This window comes from Melopsittacus undulatus, chromosome 21 (genome assembly GCF_012275295.1).
Source record: "Melopsittacus undulatus isolate bMelUnd1 chromosome 21, bMelUnd1.mat.Z, whole genome shotgun sequence".
NCBI classification, from domain to species: domain Eukaryota; kingdom Metazoa; phylum Chordata; class Aves; order Psittaciformes; family Psittaculidae; genus Melopsittacus; species Melopsittacus undulatus.
In genome coordinates, this window is record NC_047547.1 from 1179551 (window position 1) to 1198933 (window position 19383).

Here is a 19383-nt window from a genome sequence, read left to right on the forward strand (position 1 = left end):
TGAGCTCTGAGGCAGAAGCTGTTCCCTGTGAGGGTGCTGAGGCACTGGCACAGGGTGCCCAGAGAAGCTGTGGCTGCCCCATCCCTGGCAGTGTTCAAGGCCAGGCTGAATGGGACCTTTGGTGAGGGGGGTGGCTGTGATGCACAGGGACAAAGTAAAGGCATTTGGGAGCCTTGGCCCCAAAAACTTCCCTAAAGCCATAAAAAACTGCCCCAGAATTGATGATTTCCAAAGCCCTCGCAGGCGCTGTGGGGGCTTGGGAAGGGAAACATCAGGTGCTGTCCTGTGGCAGGGATGGGATGCTGCTGTTAAAGGCTGCCTTTGTTTGGGCAGGAATTACAACCAGATTCTCTCCTCTCTCCCACAGTGTTTGGGAGCGGAGGTGTTTCCCTAAGGGGGGCTGGAAGCTTTACCCCTGGATTCTCCAAAGCCAGGCCAGGGGAAGCACGAGGTGTCCTGCTCTGCCCACAGAGCCCGGCTGGATCCGCTCCCTCGCCCTGCAGGAGCACAAAGAGCTCCTGGGAACACCTTTTCCAGCCCTGGCTTCAGCTTCCCTTCCATGGCAGGGCCAGCCCCACATCCTCACTTGGGCATCACTTCGGGTGATGCATGCTGAGCATCACTTTGGGTGCAAAGCTCAGGCTGTGGCATGGTTTGTGTTCCCCCTGCCCTCCCTGCTCCCAGGTTGGCTGGGAAAGGATAATGCTGCTTCTCTTGCTGTTTCCAGATAGGGGCTGAGCATCTGTGGCTGCAATGGGAGAGCAACCCTAGTGTGAGATGTCCCTGCCCATGGCAGGGGTTGGAACTGGATGAGCTTTAAGGTCCCTTCCACCCCAACCCATTCCATGCTTCTAGGAAAACAGTGGCTCTGAGCAGGTTAAACAGCTCATTCCTTCAGTGGAAAACAACACGTTGGAGCCTTTTGGCTTTGCATACCCCATCCTGGACCACGGTGCTGAGCATGGAAAGTGCCTGTGTGCCTTGTTTTGGTCTCACTTTGCTTGATGACTTGCCAATGCTGCGGTCCCATTACCCCGGTGCACAAGAGCATGAGGCAGAACGGGGATGTGATGCTGAGCCACTGCGGGCCCCCCCCGCTGCCGGGGGGTGTTTTGGGGTTAAAAATAGCCTCCAGATTTCAGTTAGTGGATGCGGAGGCAGGGAGCAGGAGCTGTTTATCAGGGCCAGGGTTTCCCCTGTGACACTGAAATGAGTCAGATAAGAGATGGGCACATGCGTGCACATCCCCTGCTTCACCTATGCCACTGCTCCGTGCCAGGGAACCTTTCCCTATGAGTCCCTATGGATGCTGGGGGTGACTCACGTCCCTGCCATGTATAGATACTTTACAACATCCTCGTTTGTAAAGGTTGCTCTGGGGCTTCAAAATTACCCCAAAACCTTGTTGTTTTCATAGGGGGGTGGCTTAAGCAGCACCCAAATAAAGGTGGATGTGGAGGAGGAGATGGGCAGCATCCCAACCATCACAGCTTCATGGCAAACGGGCTTGAGCTGTGGGGCCAGGTCCTAAGGGCACTTCTTCCTGGCTACCACCACGGGTGCACGGCAGCGGCTTCCTGTTTGACTCACACCTGACAAGTCGGGGCCTCTCGCGCCTGTGAGCGACTGAATGGGGCTGTTTACAATTAGAGAACATGGGATTCCCAGAAAGAAGCTCAGTCCGGACATCCTGAAGCGAAATACCCCGAGCGTCACCGGCTAAAAATACCCCCAGCCCCGCAAACAGCGCGGCAACACCGGCACCGTGTGGTCACGTATCCCATGGCACTGGGGAGCGGCAGGCATCAGGCAGCTGGAACACCGGGTTATGGTGTAATATCATTGAATCATGGGATGGGATGGGTTGGAAGGGACCTTAAAGCTCATCCAGTTCCAAGCCAGGGACCCCTTCCACTGGAGCAGGGTGCTCCAAGCCCCTGTGTCCAACCTGGCTTTGATGGGATGGAGCAGCCAGACCTTCTCCATTGAACCCATCCCAGTGTCCCGGCACCCTCACAGGTGATGGGCTAGGGGAGGCCATGGAGGATGGGAAGTGAAGCAGGAGCAGCCTCTGTGAGGCATCAGCCCAGTGGTTGTTAGGAGCAGATTGCACGTGAAGAAGACTCAACAGGGTTCACTCATTCCTGAGCTGGATCTCAGGAAGAGGAAGATGATGAAGTCCTTGGACCTCAGAGCAGGGCTCAGAAAATAAGGCCATGATGGTGTTGAGACAAACCTCAGCCTGAGCTGCGCATTGTGGTAGCCCCAATATGAGGCAGTGAGCTGCTGGCTTTGCACCTCCTCAGTGCTCACCAGCTTGAGGACAGACGAGAAGATGGATGAGAGCAAAAGGGCACAGAAAAGAGGATAAAGACCCATCCCAAGAGCCCTATGGTCCATCCAACCTCTTCCTAACAGAGGTATCAGAAGGCAGGAGCTCCCGTTACAAGGCACTTGTGCAATAGATTGCTATGAGAGGAAGTTTCTCTTTAACCCCAGGCAGTTGGTGGTTGATTCATGTCCTGCAGCTTTAGGTTTTATAAGTTGCAGGAGTATTGCATAAGAAGATAATTTGACCCCATATTTCTTAAAACCTTTCTCTGTTGGGGAGCATCTGCCCTTTTACCAGTCTCTCATATGCTCAACACCTTGATGGTGTGAAGGGAAGGAAGATGATGTGGCTCATTGTCATCACAGGGCTCGTCAGGTTATCATGAGATTCATCCCCCAGCTTTTCCCAGAGGCAATGTTGGATTTGGGTCTTACAAAGCTTTGCCTGGCTACTTCTTGCTATCCCCCCTTCAAACCAACAGTGGTTCTGATGCTGCCAGTGCCCTCGGTTTCTCCTTCTTCATGCACGGGGTTATAGCTGGTGGCTTTTGCTGTTCAGCAGTAAATACCACAGCAGGGATGCTCCAGGAGTGGGGATGTGGATGGTGGACTGCTGGGGACAATTCCATACCATGTTCCTTAGTTCAAGCCCTGGATTTAATGGCCCTGGGACCACTTCCAGACCTGAGGTCCTTCCTCGGTGAGAGCTATTGCTTAGTGGGAGTCAATTCATTTCATGGCAGGGGAGATGGAGAAGTCTTTTGCCTCGTGCAAACTGCACTTGGGCTCTCTCCTGATTTGCCATTTGCCTTTCACCTAAACTGAAAGTCATTTATCCTAAGAGCACACATTAGCAGTTTGGGAACAGAAGGGCAATTATAGGGAGAAATCTAATTTGCTCCAGCATAGGGGGGGAATAGAGACTTCCACATTGACGGAGCCTTCCCAGCAGAAGAACCAGGCCAGGTTCTTTGCCTCCAGCCATTCTGAATGATGCTCATTTGTGAACTTGCCCTCTTGTTCTCGGCCTCCTTCTTAGAGCCACCCGTGTCCAGAGCTTCATTTGCTCTGTGGAAGACCAGGCTCCATCTGCTCTCAACCAGTGCAGAACCTGAGCTGCAGCCCATAAGGGATGGCTGCAGAGACAACCAGTAAATACTGCACTGGAGGGGCAGGCTGCCAAGCACAGCGAGCAGGATATTGGTGCTCTGAGATGCTGGGTGGAGGGTTGGGGCAATTCCTGCTTCCTTAGTGCCTCCCCCAGTACCCTTCAGCAAGCCTGTTACACTTGGGCATCTTTTGGCCCATTATCCAGTCTCTGTCTCAGTCGGGACTATCCCTCCATTCACATGGATGCTGCTGCCATGTGGAAATCTGAGCTTTAGGGTGTTAATTCCCAAAGGAAGGAATGTTTTTCCCCTTCCTGGGTAGCTCTGAAGCTGCTCCCATTGTGTCCACCCAGACACAAACCCAGGCATCCTGCTGCATCTGCCCCTGGGATCTCCATTGGCCGGGTACCCCAGTGATGCCGGTTCATGGAGACAGGCCATTTTCTGCCAGAGCCCCGAGTGTTTGCAAGGGGTTGATGGAGTCCCAGGAGCTTGTGGCAGCTTCATTTTGTTTTGAAACCGGTTGGCCCCAGCTGGGTGTGAGCACGAACTGAAAGGATGCGCGAGAAACCCACTTGTGTGAGAGCAGCACCGCATCAGAGGTCGTCATTCTGAAACCAAGCATGGAAACTGCAGCGAGGAGAGAGCTGGAGAGCAGCTCACACGGCGCAGACCACACTAAAGAGCTGCTCTGCCTTGGGGCTCTCAGGTGCATTGGGGTGAAAGAGAGACACGAAGCTACGGGGCAGCAGCAGCTCTGAGGGCACAGATGAGCACTGACAACAAAGGTACCCTCATCCCCTGCGGGATGCTCTCAACCCATCTTTTGTGCCTCATCGGGCTTGCTTTATCCTCTGCTCTTTGCTGAATGTCTCTTGTCGTGTCGTGGTGATTGGGGGTGGTTTTAGGCATTCCCTGCTTGGGAGGATGAGGAGATGTGGAGATGGGAGGGAATGAATCTATGGAGAAGAGGAGGCTCCAGCTGGTTGCCAAAGCTTGTGTTTGCATCTTGTTTACAGCTGTGAGGGAGCTGCCAGCCTGCTCAAGAGCCTGGGTAGGGTCTGTCAGGAAGCACGGTCAGGTTCATTGTGATCCAGACCCTCCCCTGCCCAGGAGCACGCAGGGAATTTGGGATTCTAGCCCAGCTGACCTGGATTTGTGTGTTATTCCTGACTGCTCCTGCCTGGATAGCCCCAGGTCAGCATCTCCATCCCATCCACTGGTACCAGCCTCCTGTGTTTCAAGCGCCTGGGAGATGCTTTCATGGATGAGCAAAGGGCTTAATAGAGGGGCTCTCATTAGCCAGGAAGGGAATGGCTGGCAGGGCAGGCAGTTCTTGCTCATGGTCACTGTCAGCAATTCCTCAGTGCCAATCTCCTGTTGTGTGGGGAAACCTCCCCTCTTTCAGGTGGGGAAGGCACTGAGTTGGTGCAGCATGGTAGAAAGCAGCAGTGGCTCCTGTGGGATGCCAGAGCTCTCCAGCTTCCAGGCTGGATGCTCACTCAATGGTTTGCATCTTCAAAGCATGAAGTTCTCATTGGTGATCCTCAATGCCCTCCTGTGTGGGCTGTGCTGTGGGCACTGTTGTTGTGTGACCCACAGCATGGACATGAGCTCACCTGAGGCTCCAGCTCTGTATGCAATACCTGCACCATCTGCTTACATTACATGAAGGACTTTCCTCCCTACACCAATATTCACCTTGCAGCACCCTGGACTGAGTGACTGGAGCCAGGACATGGGGAGCATCTCTCTGCTTTCTCCATCTTATCATAGCTCTTCTTTTGCATCCTCTTGGTGCTTCTTTGCTCTCTTTCAGTGAATAGGTTGGGAAACTGCATCAAGATAGAAACGTGCAGGCTGGGAGGAGAGAAGCTGTGATGGAAGAATTGGGTGTGTTTTGCTCTGCCTCAAAAGTGCTGAGTCCAGTGTAATGCTCCCACCTGGGAATTTCCAGCTAAACCCAATTGGTTTTGGTTCTCTGGCCTATAGAGGAAACTGAGCACATGCTCAGGGTGCCCTGGCTGGTACAAACAGCAAAACACTGGTGCTTTAAAAGCATAGGGACCCTTAAAGCTACACCTCATGATCTGTAGGCACCTGAGGTGACTTTGGATGGCTGCTCTTGGTAGCACAACTGCGTTTCAAGCACTTCATCTCCTGGCTTTGAAGGGGATAGTGAAAGGAGAGGGAGAGGACACAGATCTAAGGGAAACTGAGCCCAGCACATGATGGGATGCTGTTGAAACAGCACCTGATAACAGCCAACAAGGCTACAACTGCTCATAGCTCACAGGAGGGCAGCAGCCACGTAATGGGGTGACTGTGCTGAAGGGGTGCTCATGAAACCTCAGGCTTGATGGTTCCTATTGGAAATGTTCATATCCATCATGGACAATTGCAGCAGAAAAGGCTGGGAGGGAAAGAACAGGGTGTGTTTGAAATGGGAATGGGCATGGGGAGGATTTTCTGCTCCTTTTTTGGGGGATGGTTCTTTAGGAAAGGAGAAGAAACCTCCAGCTCTCAGCAAGAGGAGCTGGAGAGGGAACGGACCCTGGCTCAAAGCTGAAGAGGTTTGTTTGCCTCTCTGAGCTCATCCTGGAGCAGGCACTTCATGTTCCCTGGCCTGGACCGTGAGCTCTGCTTCCCAGCAAGCTGCAAGAGCATCTTTGTACGTGGCTGTGTCCACTTGGTGGCACTGCGAAAGCCTCGGGTCCTGCAGGTGAGACACTCATCCTCAGAGCAGGTTATGCTGCAGAGAGTGACTGCTCTCAGTCAGAGTAGTGATGCTTTGGGTAACTGCAGCCACGGAGGAGCAACGAGCATGGATTGAAGTAAGAAAGGTTCTGGCTGCCTATGGGGAGGATCTTCTTCCTTATGAGGACAAACAGGCACTGGAATAGGCTGTGCAGTCTCCCTCCTTGAGCCCCAAGCAACCTACTCTGATCCCATCAGTTTCCATGCTTCAAGCAGGAGACTGGAGTAGAGACCTCCAGAAGCCCCTTCCCACTTGAATTATGCTGTGATCCTCCTCCCAGCCACCTCCCTGACCATCAGGGTATCCAGCTCCTGCCTTTCCCAGTCTCTCAGTGAGCCCTGAGCATGACACAATCCTTTCCACGTCGCCCATGTGCGATGCTGATGGGTTGGCCGAGGAACCAGCACCAAGGAGCTGAGCTCATCACTCGCTGGGTGGAAAGATTTACTAGCACGTTGTTCCTGATGTGCTTTCTGAGCCTTTTTGGGAGGCAGGAACCCACCTTCCCCTCCAGACCCGCCTTGTCTGGTGGCTTGGCTGCTTTGCTATGTCTGGAGACTGAGCCTTCAGGTAGACCCTGTCCAGGAAGGGGACAATGAGGTTGCTGTAATGAAGCCTTAAAACACATGAGTCCTCCCTCTCTAGCTCAGTCCAGCCTCATGGTGTGCATGTGCTGGGACTGGAGTGCTTGTGTGAGCTCTGCATCCTTATTCATAGTAAGCAGGTATTGAACTGTTCCTTGCCCCTGGCTGGGTTCTATCACCCTTTAAATGCGCCTTAATCTTCCCTGAAATCTGTCTATATTCATTTGGGTCTTGCTCTACTGTTGGATGGGAAAGATCCTTCTGCACTGAGAGATATTGCCCCTTGCAAATACCTCTGATCATGGCTCATCCATCCCATAACCTTCCCCTGGATGCACACAACGCTTTCAGCCTCTCATTACAGCTCAGGACTCTGAATCTTCACTGATGTCCTGTGATGTTTTACCACCCTCCTTCAAGGGCAGATGCCAGAGCTGGGGCCCATCCTTGTGCCTTCAGAGGGCTGTCAGGCTTTGGAGGAGCCAAGCACATAGATCTGGCAGTGGGACTTTCCTGAAGGCATGAATTCATCTCACCTACCTTGAGATGCCTTCACCTGAGCATCACTTTAAAGTCAATGGCAGAAGAAAACTGCTTTTCCGGGGCATGAGTCATCTGGGTTATTTTGGAGCTGCTCTGCCCATGGATGTCACACGTGGGTTGTCACTGGTGTGTGCATGGAAAGTCACCCTCTGAGGTCCGTTTGGTTGTTTTCTATCAGCCACCCTATGGCAAGCTGCTGCCTCCAGATCAATGTTTCCACCTTGATAGGGAAATCTCAACTGCCTGGCCTAGGTTAAGAAACTGCTGCTTCTCTTTCAGCAGTTGCTGCCAAGTTTAAGTTGAAGCCGGATGCTTCCTGTGCTCAGACTGCCTCGGAAGACCTTTAAGATGAGATGCAACCGTTTTTACTGTGACCTGATGTGCTTCATGCACCTAAAAGGCTTGGAGAGGAGAAACCCCATGAGCCACCCAGAGCCCTGTTTGCTGGGGAACCCTCTGGTCCCATTTGGACTGATGGCCAAGGAGATTGAGGGGTTCCAGCTGCTGATGCCAATGATTCCAGCAGCTCAGAGCAGTGCCCAGAAGCTTTTGTTCATTCTCCTGGTGTTTAGGAAAACACAGATTTACCGGCTATTATTTCTTTATCTGCCTACAAACCCTCTGGGCATTTTAAAGGGAAATAAACAGTTTCCAGGCACTCAGGGGGTGACATTTGCAAACAGCCATCAACGTCTACAGCCCTTTTGTGTGAAACTGTTCGACCTGAGCTCCTCTAATGAAAAAGGCAAGGAGGAACTGTAGCAGTTGTAGACATGCGATGGGTTTTCATGTGTTTGGCGGATCAGAGCTGCTTTAAAGCTGTATTTAAAAGGCTGAAATACGTAGAAACTCCTGTATAAGTTGAGCTGAGAGCATAGAATGGTTTGTGTCAGAAAGGACCTTAAGATCATCCAGTTCCAACCCCTGCCAGGGCAGGGACCCCTTCCACTGGAGCAGCTGCTCCAAGCCCCTTTGTCCAACCTGGCCTTGAACACTGCCAGGGATGGGGCATCCAAACCTTCTCCATTGAGCCAATTCCAGCATCCCAGCACCCTCTTCTTCCTTATCTCCAACCTGAGCTCCCCCTGTTCCACTCTGAACCCATCACCCCTTGTCCCATCGCTCCAGTCCCTGATGCAGGTCCCTCTCCAGCATCCTTGTGCCCCCTTCAGACACTGCTCTGAGCTCTCCACGCAGCTCCTCTGCCCCAGCCCCAGTGTCCTCAGCCTGAGGACCCCATCAGCTCCCCTCAGAGCCTCCAGATCCTCCTGCGAACGCTCAAACCGGGGGTGATGGCGAAGCGCGTTGGCTCCGGGAGTCGGGAGGGGGCGCGGAGCGGAGCCGGAGGCAGCTCCGAACGCGGAGCTCGGCAGTGCGGCCCCGGCCCCTTCCCCTGCCCATTGTTGTGGTTTTACAATCACATTTTCCTGTTTTTCAGGCCCGTGTTTTTGTCTCTCCTGGGGCCGTCCCAAAGCCCCACGAGCGCCGCAGAGGAAAGCGGCTGCCGACCGGGAGCGGTGCAGGGGCGGGGGGGAACCAGGTTGGTTCTCGTCCCGAGGACATGGAGCTGCTGGAGCGAGGCCAGGGGAGGCCACGAGGATGCGCAGGGGTTGGAGCAGCTCCCATAGGAGCCAGGCTGGGAACACTGGGGCTGGAGCGGGGAAGCTGCGTGGAGACCTCAGGGGCTACAGGGATGCTGAGGAAGGACCTGCATCAGGGACTGGAGCGATGGGACATGGGGTGATGGGTTCAGACTGGAACAGGGGGAGTTCAGGTTGGATCTAAGGAAGTTTTTCCCTTTAAGGGCGCTGGGACACTGTCACAGGGTGCCCAGAGAAGGTCTGGATGCCCCATCCCTGGCAGTGTTCAAGGCCAGGTTGGATGGGGTTTGGAGCAACCTGCTCCAGTGGAAGGTATCCCTGCCTGTGGCAGGAGGTTGGAACTGGATGATCTTAAGGTTCTTTCCAACCCAAACCTTTCTGGGATGCTATAAACGCTGTTGTGTTTTCAAGCCCTCGGTTCCTCTTTCCCGTGCTGTGGTTTCGCGCTCGGCAGCAGGAGGGTGAAGGTATTTTTGTCGCTCTGATTCAAGAAGGGCCTATTTAAAACAAAGCTCTCAGGCTGCCAAGTTCATTGTTCAGTTAAAAACACAGTCAGAGAATGGGGCTCGTGGGGAAATGGGTTGGCTCATGGCAGCCCCTTGAGAGCTTCTGCTGGGAGGTCCCTGATGCTCCTCAGAGCCCAAGTCCCAGCTGGTTCCATGGGGTGGACCCAAAACGGTGCAAGAGAAGGGCTGGTGAAGGAGAAACCAGGTTTATTATAGAGTTCCTCTATGCAGAGTGTCCGCACGCTTCTTTGCATTTAAATCTGAAGGGGATTTATGTGTAGTGAATGAAAGTCAAGAAGCTGAAATGTTGAGCTCATCCAGTGGGATGCAACTAGAGCCAAAGGTGCACCATGAGTGGGTCAACACTTGATCAGCAGGGCCAGGACCTGCTCTTCCTTCACTTGTATAGCTTAGACCCTGAGAGATGTTAGTGCCCAGGATGCATCCCAAAGACCCAACTGATCCCACTGCTCTGTGCCTGGATTCCCAAAGCATCACTCAGCGCCTCCCTCCCAACCCAGCTGAGTGTTTTCCAATGCAGGGTGGGAATTGCTGCTCCCATATCACACATCAGCAAGTAAAGCAAGGCATCAAGTACCTGAGTTAGCATCTTGCCCACCTGCTTGTTGGGATGGCCTCAAACCTTCCCAAGCATCCCCAGTTCTATCTCAGAAGGGAAGAAAGAGGGGAAAAGGGATAAATCTGTGCAGGATCCCGGGTTCAGGATCCCAGGTGCAGGATCCCAGGTTCAGGATCCCAGGTTCAGGATCCCGGGTTCAGGATCCCAGGTTCAGGATCCTGGGTTCAGGATCCCGGGTTCAGGATCCCATATTCAGGATCCCGGGTGCAGGATCCCATGTTCAGGATCCCAGGATCCCAAGTTCAGGATCCCATGTTCAGGATCCCGGGTTCAGGATCTCAGGTTCAGGATCCCAGGTTCAGGATCCAGGGTTCAGGATCCCAGGTTCAGGATCCCATGTTCAGGATCCCGGGTTCAGGATCCCATATTTAGGATCCCATGTTCAGGATCCCGGGTTCAGGATCTCAGGTTCAGGATCCCGGGTTCAGGATCCCAGGATCAGGATCCCATGTTCAGGATCCAGGGTTCAGGATCTCAGGTTCAGGATCCCATATTCAGGATCCCATGTTCAGGATCCCAGGTTCAGGATCCCGGGTGCAGGATCCCAGGTTCAGGATCTCAGGTTCAGGATCCCGGGTTCAGGATCCCAAGTTCAGGATCCCGGGTGCAGGATCCCAGGTTCAGGATCCCATATTCAGGATCCCATATTCAGGATCCCGGTTCCGGTCCCGTTCTGGTCCCGGTGCCCCCCCCGCTCCCCCCCCCCCGGTTCAGCCCCGGTCCCATCCCACGGGGGGGGCGGTGCCGTCGGCGGCTGCGCGGGGCGGGGCCGTGGGCGGGGCTCTCCGGGGGGCGTGGCCTGTCCCGGTCTGCTCCTCCCCTCCCCGCCCGGTTCCGGTGCGGCGGCGGCGGCGCAGGTGGAGCCGAGGCCCCCCCGGAGCCCGGCCCGGCCGGGGTCGCTCCCCCCCCCGCTCCGGCCTCGCCTTGGTCCCGGCCGCCGGCCCCAGGTAGGCACCGTGGGCGCTTCCACCGCGGGGAGGGGGGTGCGGGGCCGGGACCCTCGAGGCCTCCGCAGGGCCGGGACCCCGGGGCCAGGCCCGGCCCCGTTCCCCGCACACCCCCGGGGCAGCCCCGGCCCTGGCGCTGGGCAGGCTCCCGGGGAGGGGCGGCCTGGACCCGGGCCCTGCGCTCAGCGGGGTCCCTGAGCCCCCCCTGCGGCCTGGGCTGGGGTCCCGTTCCCGGGGGGGGTTTGTTGGAGCCCGGCGGCTGATGGAGCCCTGGTGCCGGCGGGGCTGCAGCCAGCCCGGTATCGATGCTGAGGTGCTGGTGGTGGTGCTGGTGCATCCATATTGATGCTGAGGTGCTGGTGGTGGTACTGGTGCACCCCATATTGATGCTGAGGTGCAGGTGCTGGTGCACCCCATATCGATGTTGAGGTGCAGAAGGTGATGCACCCCATATTGATGCTGAGGTGCAGGAGGTGGTGCACCCCATATTGATGCTGAGGTGCAGGTGCTGGTGCACCCCATATCATTGTTGAGGTGCAAGAGGTGGTGCACCCCATATCGATGCTGAGGTGCAAGAGGTGGTGCACCCCATATCGATGTTGAGGTGCAGGAGGTGGTACACCCCATATCGATGCTGAGGTGCTGGCAGTGCTGTCACTCCCGTGCTGGGCTATATAGAACACCACAGTGCATGTCCTGCCCAGAGCAGAGAGCCTGGGCCGGTGCTGGGGTAGCACTGGGTGACGGTGGCTTCCAGAGCTTCAGGCTCATGGGGCTGGGTGATGCCTGCAGACCTGCACCCACCTTGCATGGGTTTAGCTGAGCTCAGCCCAAGCCTGTTGATTGCTGGGATGCTTTGATCACCTTTCCCTTCTGCAGGCAGCAAAGCTTTAGGGGCAGAGGAGCGACAGCAGCAGCTCTGCTGGGCTGCCTCCTCCTTGGCTGTATTGAAAATCCCCCTTTCCCTCCGGATCCCTGTGCTGGGACAGGATGTGAGGAGCTCTCAATACCCCCAGTACCCCGAAGAGAGACCAGACATGGAGCCAAAGCAGCCCCCAGCTCTGTGAGGCATCCAGGATCCCAGAAAGCAGATCTTCCCCCAACCCTTTTCCATGGGAAAGGTATTATCCAGGGTTTGGCCGTGTCGGGAGGCTCTGCTGAGTAATGGGATGTTGGGAGGCTCTTGCAGAGGCGGTGTTGAGATGCGCTGGGCCCGGCTCAGTGGTGGGTGTGCGGGAGAGGCTTGTCATGGGAGAGGAAGGCAACGCCTGAGGATTTGGGCTGGTTTTGCCCACCTGGATGCTCTGTAAGTGGCTCCTGCTCTGGGTTTCACACCAGCAGGATGGGGAGGGTGGGCCCTGTGCTGTGGGGTCTGGATGCCATACCCCTGACCAGGTGTTTGCAGGGATTTCAGCCTGGAAATGGGATCCATTCTCAGGAGATCACTGATGCTTCCTGGTTTGCAGTGGGGATCAGAGGATTTCAGCACTTCCTACTCAGCTGCCTGATGTGAGCAGGAAGTGGGAGCATCAAAATGGCAGCAGAAGCACTTGCAGCGAGGCTGGAAGCTCGACAGGCGTAAGAGGGTGGGATGGCAATGAGGTTAGCCCTGTCCTGAATGGTCCTGAACCTTCTGGACATGCCATTTGGGAATGGCCGAGTCACAGTGTCAGGGCTGTCTGTGAGTGTCTGTCTTGTCCTGGGACAGCAGAGGAGGATGGAGGTGAGTGTGGATGGGTGCAGGTGAGTGTGGCTTTCCCTGCAGTTTAAGTGGCTTTGTTGGATCCTGCTGAAGCTCAGGCTGGAATGTCCCCAGGGCAGGGAGAGGCTCCTGCTCTGGCTTGGTGCTGGGTCCCATGACTTTCATCGGGTAGAGCTCTTTCAGTGCGACCGGTGATGTATCTGGATGGAAACATGATAAACTTGGTGTCCTCAGGAGATTTTGGGGTCTGGAATTGCCCAGTGCCTCTGGCAGAGATGGGGAATCCTGGGTTCTGTGGTCACCCTTCACTGGGCTCTGAAGATCCAGGTTATACCTGGTGCTGGGAGCAGAGCTTGGTTGCTAAGGACTTTTGATACCTAGGGATGTGAGTGGCCACTCCAATGGCTTTGGGATACATGGCTTAAGCCAAACAGTTCTCCCAGTGTGGGAGCCTGGGATAGGAGCAGCTTTTGGGATGTGGAAACCCATGCTGCAAAGCCCCTGGCCATTTAGAAACTGCTGGAGAAAAATGATGGAAAATGGTGTTTCTGGAGTCTGTGGCTCAGATATTCAGGCCTTTTCCTGTTCAAACACAGGACCATAATGGTTCCAGTGCTTTCCCAGGGTGCCTGTGAGATCCTGCTCCGTGTTGGGAACAGCTGGAGCCTTGGGGAGGGGAGAAAACAAACAAGTGTGTTGGCACTGCTCCGTCAGCCCCGCTGCCTGCCTCTCATAGAGGAGGGCTGTGGGTCTCCTCTTCAGTCTCGATTCAGCCATCAGGACCTCAGTGTCTGCTCTGATTTCTTCCCTTCTGACCTCCTTCCAGCCCCGTAGCTCCTCTCTTGTGCAGAGGGATGGGATGTGAGTCAGTCTGAGCTGCTGAGTCCTTCCCGATGCCTGCGTCTCATCCCCTTGCTATGCTCCCTGAAGGCAGGAATGTGGCCGTCCCCACTCCAGGCTTTGCCAGCTTCCTACGAGCAGCTTCTCTGCTGACTTGTGTGACGTTGGTAACAGGGGGGAGATGACAGAGGAGCCAGAGGAGCGTGTCCTGGCTAGGCTGAGCTTGAACAGGCTGCTTGCAGCTGGGTGGGCTGGTGGCAGACTTGAGCAGTGCTCTGTGACCGAGGCTTTGAGAGCCCTGCATGGGCTCTCATCTGCTGCCCTGGCTGCCCTAAAAGCACTGCCAGCCCCTCCTGCCTGCACCTCACTGCATGGCTCTGCTGTTCTCCTGCCTTTGCTGGTGCTGCTACACATGGGGTTTGTTGCTGGTCTGCAGGCTCAACTGCCTTACCCAAAGAGCAGGGCTGGGCCCAGAGTATGTTGGGGACACCTCTGTCAGTCACAGGAGGTCTGAGCTGGGACCTTTGCTGCATGATGGGATGGAGTCATGAGGCTTTCAAGAGCTCTGGAGGCATCCAGAGGGTGATGGGGTTGCAGTGTGAGTTACTAATGCTGTTAATATTAACTTGTTAGCAGGAGAACTGGTGAAGTTGAGGAGAGCAGCTCTGTCCTGCAGAATGCAGACAAAGGATTTGTTTTCTCTCTGCCTTCTCTTGAAACTGTCTTCCAGATATAGCAGCAGTTGCTAACACCGAATGAATGTGTGCTGAATTTAGGCTGCTGTGTGTTGTGCAGGATTCAGTCGTCTGGCTTTGAGTTTAGCCAGAGCAAGCGAAGCTGCTATGCTTGGGTGGCATTGTCCCAGTTGTCCAACTATAAATAGCAAATGGAGCCCAAGTGCTTCTTGAACTGACGTTGGAAGTTCCCCAGCCTCACCTTGGAGGAGGGATTTGTGCCAGGGCACATCAGCCCTTGGCACAGTGGGGCTGAGGGCGGTGAATGCTCAGCATGATGCACAAGGGCCCATAAGTGAGTCGATGAGGTGGCAGAGTTGCAGTGAGTGCCGTGTGTCCGTGTCTCTGTGATCCCTGTTGGGCAATACCTGAGGATGCTGAGGAAAGAGCACTGAGTCAGTGCAGTGCTGTCACACAGAGAGGTCCTCAGCAAGGAGGGAATGTCCGAAGTGGAGACACGGAGATGGAAGGGCTGGAGTGAGATAGAATCATGGAATGGTTTGAGTTGAAGGGACCTTAAAGCTCATCCAGTTCCAAGGGCAGGGACCCCTTCCACTGGAGCAGCTGCTCCAAGCCCTGTCCAGCCTGGCCATCTCTTACACTCTGATGCTTTAACACATCACACCCTTCATCCTAGAAGCTCAGTCCATGTTCAAGGCTAAGAGTGGTGGATGATGCTCTTGTTCTGTTGGTGTTATTGTCAATACAAGAATTATGCAGGTGTCCCTGAGGCTGCAGTGTTCCCCAGTGTCTGGCTAGCTTGCTCTTTGCACCTCAGCACAGCAACAAACTACACTGCTCCCCCATGGGTGGATACTTTGGGCTTCATCCCACGAGGGGTTTGTATCCAGGAGCAGTGCCAGCAGGGGAATTAGCTCTTCCACAGGGTTGCATTGCACAGTTGGATCCAAATACTGCTCACATCAGTGCAAAACAAGAGCTGCTGCTGGTCTGGAACAGTCACCCTCACCCCATGGCCTCCCTGTGCCACTGTGAATGAATGACCACGTGTGCTCAGGGGGACAGAGGCTCCGTGCTGGAGAGGTGGGTGCTAAAGGCAGGGAATAGCAGGATCATAGAGTGAACCAAGTTGGAAAAGACCTTTAAGCTCATCCAGTCCAACCATTCCCAGCACTGCCAAGGCCACCCCTAACCCATGGCACTGAGGGTGTGAGAACACTTGCAGGGATGGTGATGCCAGCCCTGCCCTGGGCAGCCTGTTCCAATGCCTGAGCATCCTTTGGGGCAGGAATTGTTCCTCAGCTCCATCTAAACCTGCCCTGGTGCAGCTTGAGGCCGTTTCCTCTTGTCCCATCCTTGTGTCTTGGGAGCAGATCCACCCCACCTCACTACCTTCTCCTTTCAGGATGGAGGTAAATAGCTGGGGAAGGAGCTGGATGCTGAGGGTATCTCATATTCATCCCCAGAAGAGACTCATTTCTCTCAATGGAGATGTTTTCCATGTGTCCCCAGCAGTGGTGCCTGCCTGGAGCATCCTCCAGTGTCCATGAGTGGGACAGGAGCAGGAGTCACTGCCTACCCTGTGTGGCTCCAAGCTTCTGGCACTGAAAGCTGATTGCTTTTATTGGTCTGTTTGTGCATCGTGGTGTGTAATGCAGGATCCAAAAAGCACTGCTGCTCTGAAGTAATCCCTCACACCAAGACCCAGACCTTTGCTTATTTTAGCAATGACTCATTTGATGTTATGGAGATGAAATAAGCAGGTAGGACTTCCTGGGGCATTTAGGTTACTTGACAGGATTGCTCTCATCTGTACTGATTCACTGGGTCACGTTAGGTGATCCTGGACTTCTCGTCCATCTGCTTTCCCACTTGTCTCCTTCTTTGCCTCTTTTGTTCCATTTCTCCACCTTTTATTTGAGTAGACCCAGTTCTCCTGCAATTCCCCCTCTGCAAGGAGTGTGAAATGACATAGGAAGGTGTCCTGATCCATTTTGTGTTCCAGTTGTAGCCTGAAGGATATCAGCCTCTCACGTGGGTCATGGAGCAACGTGTCCAGGGAACCTCTGGAGCATCCTGTGGTCCTGGAAGTGCCTTGGAATTCACCTTCCACAGCGGGTGGAAGAAGGGCATGGAGGCAGCCTGCAGGGAGAAGTGGCTTCGCTGATGCTGCAGGAAGGAGTTAGGACATCCCACTGGGAGCAGTTCTCCTGGGGATGTTCTTGAGCCTTCCCGGAAGGAGGATCTCTTACGCAAGGGAGGGGAAAGCAGTGCTGATGCTGAGGCTGCTGTTCCAAATGCTGCTGTTGTGTAAGAGCAAAGCCTAGGGCAGCACAGAAAACATGGAGAGCATCCTGCAGTCCCTGAAGCCAGCACAACGGGAGGGTTGCTCTGGGAATTTCTGCCTTTGGGAGTACCTTCAACTTCAAGGGTATGTAAATCCTCCAGGTTTGCTCAGGGCTTGATGCACTGAAGTTGCAGAGGAGGTTTCCATACGTAGCCCCGGGGTTCAACTACTGAGTGAAAAGAGACTCTTCCTGCCATAGACTCTTTTCTTCATGTCTGCTGCCTTCAGCAACACTTCAGAGGCTGGGGAAAGCGGCTGCTTTCCAGTGTTACCTCCCAGTGGCTGCAGGGTGGGAATATTCGCAGCAGAGAGGCTCTATCTGAGACGGGAATCACATTCCCACATGTCCTTTGTGCCATCCATGTGGGCTTGGCCCTCTGGCTCCTGTCCCAGGGTTGTGGCAGGGACCAGCACATGGCTCCTTGCTGTTGCAGGGATGTGGAGGGCAGACCGTGGAGCACCTGGATGCGCTGGATCCTCCTCATCCTCGGTGGCACTTCCATCCCCACAGCACAACTGCAGAACACAGCAGAGGTGGCAGTGGCTCAGGAAAGGGGTTCCCCATGCAGAGGGACAGCCCAGGGAGGCTGGGTTTGGTGTGGGTCCCTGTGGCATGGGGCAGGCAGGACCAGCAGCGCTGCCTCACGCCGCTTTGAATTGAACTGCAGCATGAAGCAGATGTGTGGCTTGTGATCTTCATTCAGTGTGGTCAGCCTCTGAAACTGGGGGTTAATACAGAGGCCTTAATAAGCAGTTGGTGTCTGGGTGATGACTGGAAGTGGAGGTGCCCTGGTCCCTTGATGCTCTGTGGATGGTTTTGTATCAGACAAAGCTGGTGGCTGTGGGGAATTCAGTTGCTTAGTGCTGTGGACTCTCAATCCCTGCTTAGGACATCCTCCTGTCCAGCAACCAGTGGAAAAGACAGTTCTTGGGTTTGAGGATATACTGTATTCAAATGATGGGATGGACATGCTATGACCCAGCAGAGAACTGCTGCAGGGACTGGTTTCAGATGGTGGGTTTGACTTCTGGAAACCATGGCTTGTATGTTTGTTTTCTCAGTATCCAAGGGTTGAAATCAACCACGCTCCAAGATTTAGATTTCCCTATATTAATCTTAATGTTGGCTGCTAACCAAGACCAGACCTTTCCTAAACCCATCTGGTGACTGGACACAATCACTTCTAAGGCTGAAGAGCTGCGAGGGTCTGCTTGAGGTTAGAAAGCACAGCCAAGGTTTGGGGTTTGGGGGTGCTTTGGTTGCTTTGGCTGTGTTGGCTCCCTTTGAGGCAGGCTCTCTGGCACGGAGCTCTATGGAGGTGCCTGGGCAGGTTGAACCTGTGGCAACACGTTCTGCTCCACATGTTCTGCTCCCATGTAGGGAGAAGTGATGGCCACACTGAGCTGCTGCACCTTGGGCTCTGGTTGTGCAGTTCAGATGGTCCTGGAGATGCTGCTGCTGGGCCCAAGACAACCTGCCTGCTCCAAACATAGATGCTGTGGCTTTGGATTTGATGAATGAGCTGGCAAAACATCATGGGGATGGCCTGGAGGATTCCTCACAGCGTTTGCTCTGCCTCAAAAGCACACACAGTGGCTCTACCTTCTGTTGCCCCAATCTTTCGTGGTGAGGTGAGAGTTGTTGTGCAGTTTCCTCTTTATATCCTCTTATGTCACGCTCCCTCGCCGGCTGAGTGCACTCAAAATAGCTGCCAATCCCAGTAGGTTTCACTTCAAGGTCTCTATTCTTAGCTTGCTGGTTAGCTGAGCAAGCCGCCTTCCTCAGTAGTCATGAGTTCAAGGACCGTAGGGTAAAGACTCAACCCTAAGTCATGCAGGAGTTCTGCCTGTGTTGCACGGCAGCTTTGAAGGGACAGTTTGGGCAGAGCCCGACTCAGCAGCCTCACACTCACGGGTTCAAAGAGAGAGCCGCATGGATGTGAGGATGAAATAGGAGTTGCTGGAGCTGGGATTAACTCCGGAGGAGCCGGGATGACTCAGGACGTGAGAGGCTGCTCAGTGGCCTCTTGCATCTGCCCCATCTAGGAGCAGCCTTGTCAGAGAGCAGCCTTATCAGATGCCCCTTACTGCTGCACCGATGGTCAGATGCGTGCCTGCATGGCAGGAGTGAAGCAGAAGTGAATGTGGGATGCGGAGCGGTGGCTTCCCGGGAGCAGAACTGGCTGGTGTTGCACCGAGGCGGAAGGTACCTGCTGCAGTGCTGATGTTCAGCCCATCCTGTAAGTGCCTTTCCCATCCCGCAGGGACTTTTCCTCCTTTGCATGGCTGTGATTCCTTGGGTGGCTCCGGGGGAGCATCCTTCTGTCCACAGACAGTGGTTTGTGCGTGGGCTTGAACTGCAGCTCTGACCTGTGCCTGGTGGATGCAGGTACCACTGGGGCAGGTTTAGATCGCCTGTATGCAGAGTCCCTGCTCTGGAGCTGTCTGAAGCCTTGTAGCCACAGGAGGGGAGCAAACAGCTTCAGTCCCAGTTGCACCAGCACACGCAGGACAGGCTCATCTGTTCCCTCTCTGCCTTTTCTGGCTGTTTCACTGCCAACTCCCCATTTACCCACCAGCTCTTGCTCGGATCTGCTGAAGGTGCTGCCTGGATGGATGCAGAAGCATCTCTGAGTCCTTCACCAGGACTTAGCTATTTTGAGTGTGTTTTGGGAGTTTTCCAGACTCCTTTGCAAACTATTGTTGAAGTTGTGCTTGTGTTAGGTGGGTTTCAGCCCCAGAGTGGATCAGGGCACAGCACTCTGGCATTAGGATATGGG

The 19383-nt window shown here is 54.6% G+C and overlaps 1 protein-coding gene across 4 annotated transcripts in view; it reads left to right on the forward strand.

The window, feature by feature from the left end:
- The window catches only part of HDAC7 (histone deacetylase 7), a 68154-nt gene that overhangs the window by 8075 nt on the left and 40696 nt on the right, over window positions 1–19383 (forward strand). Inside the window, exon 1 of one of the 4 annotated variants that reach the window (XM_034071463.1) lies at window positions 10925–11019. The exons of 1 other annotated variant lie outside the window; for it this stretch is intronic. Coding sequence is in view for 1 of the 3 variants with exons in the window: in XM_034071459.1 (XP_033927350.1) it covers window positions 18753–18843 (91 nt within the window). In the remaining 2 variants the exon portion in view is untranslated. Of the gene's footprint in view, window positions 1–10924; window positions 11020–16640; window positions 16688–18401; window positions 18844–19383 lie in introns of those variants that run through there. 2 more of the 4 variants (XM_034071466.1, XM_034071459.1) reach the window with 2 other exon arrangements.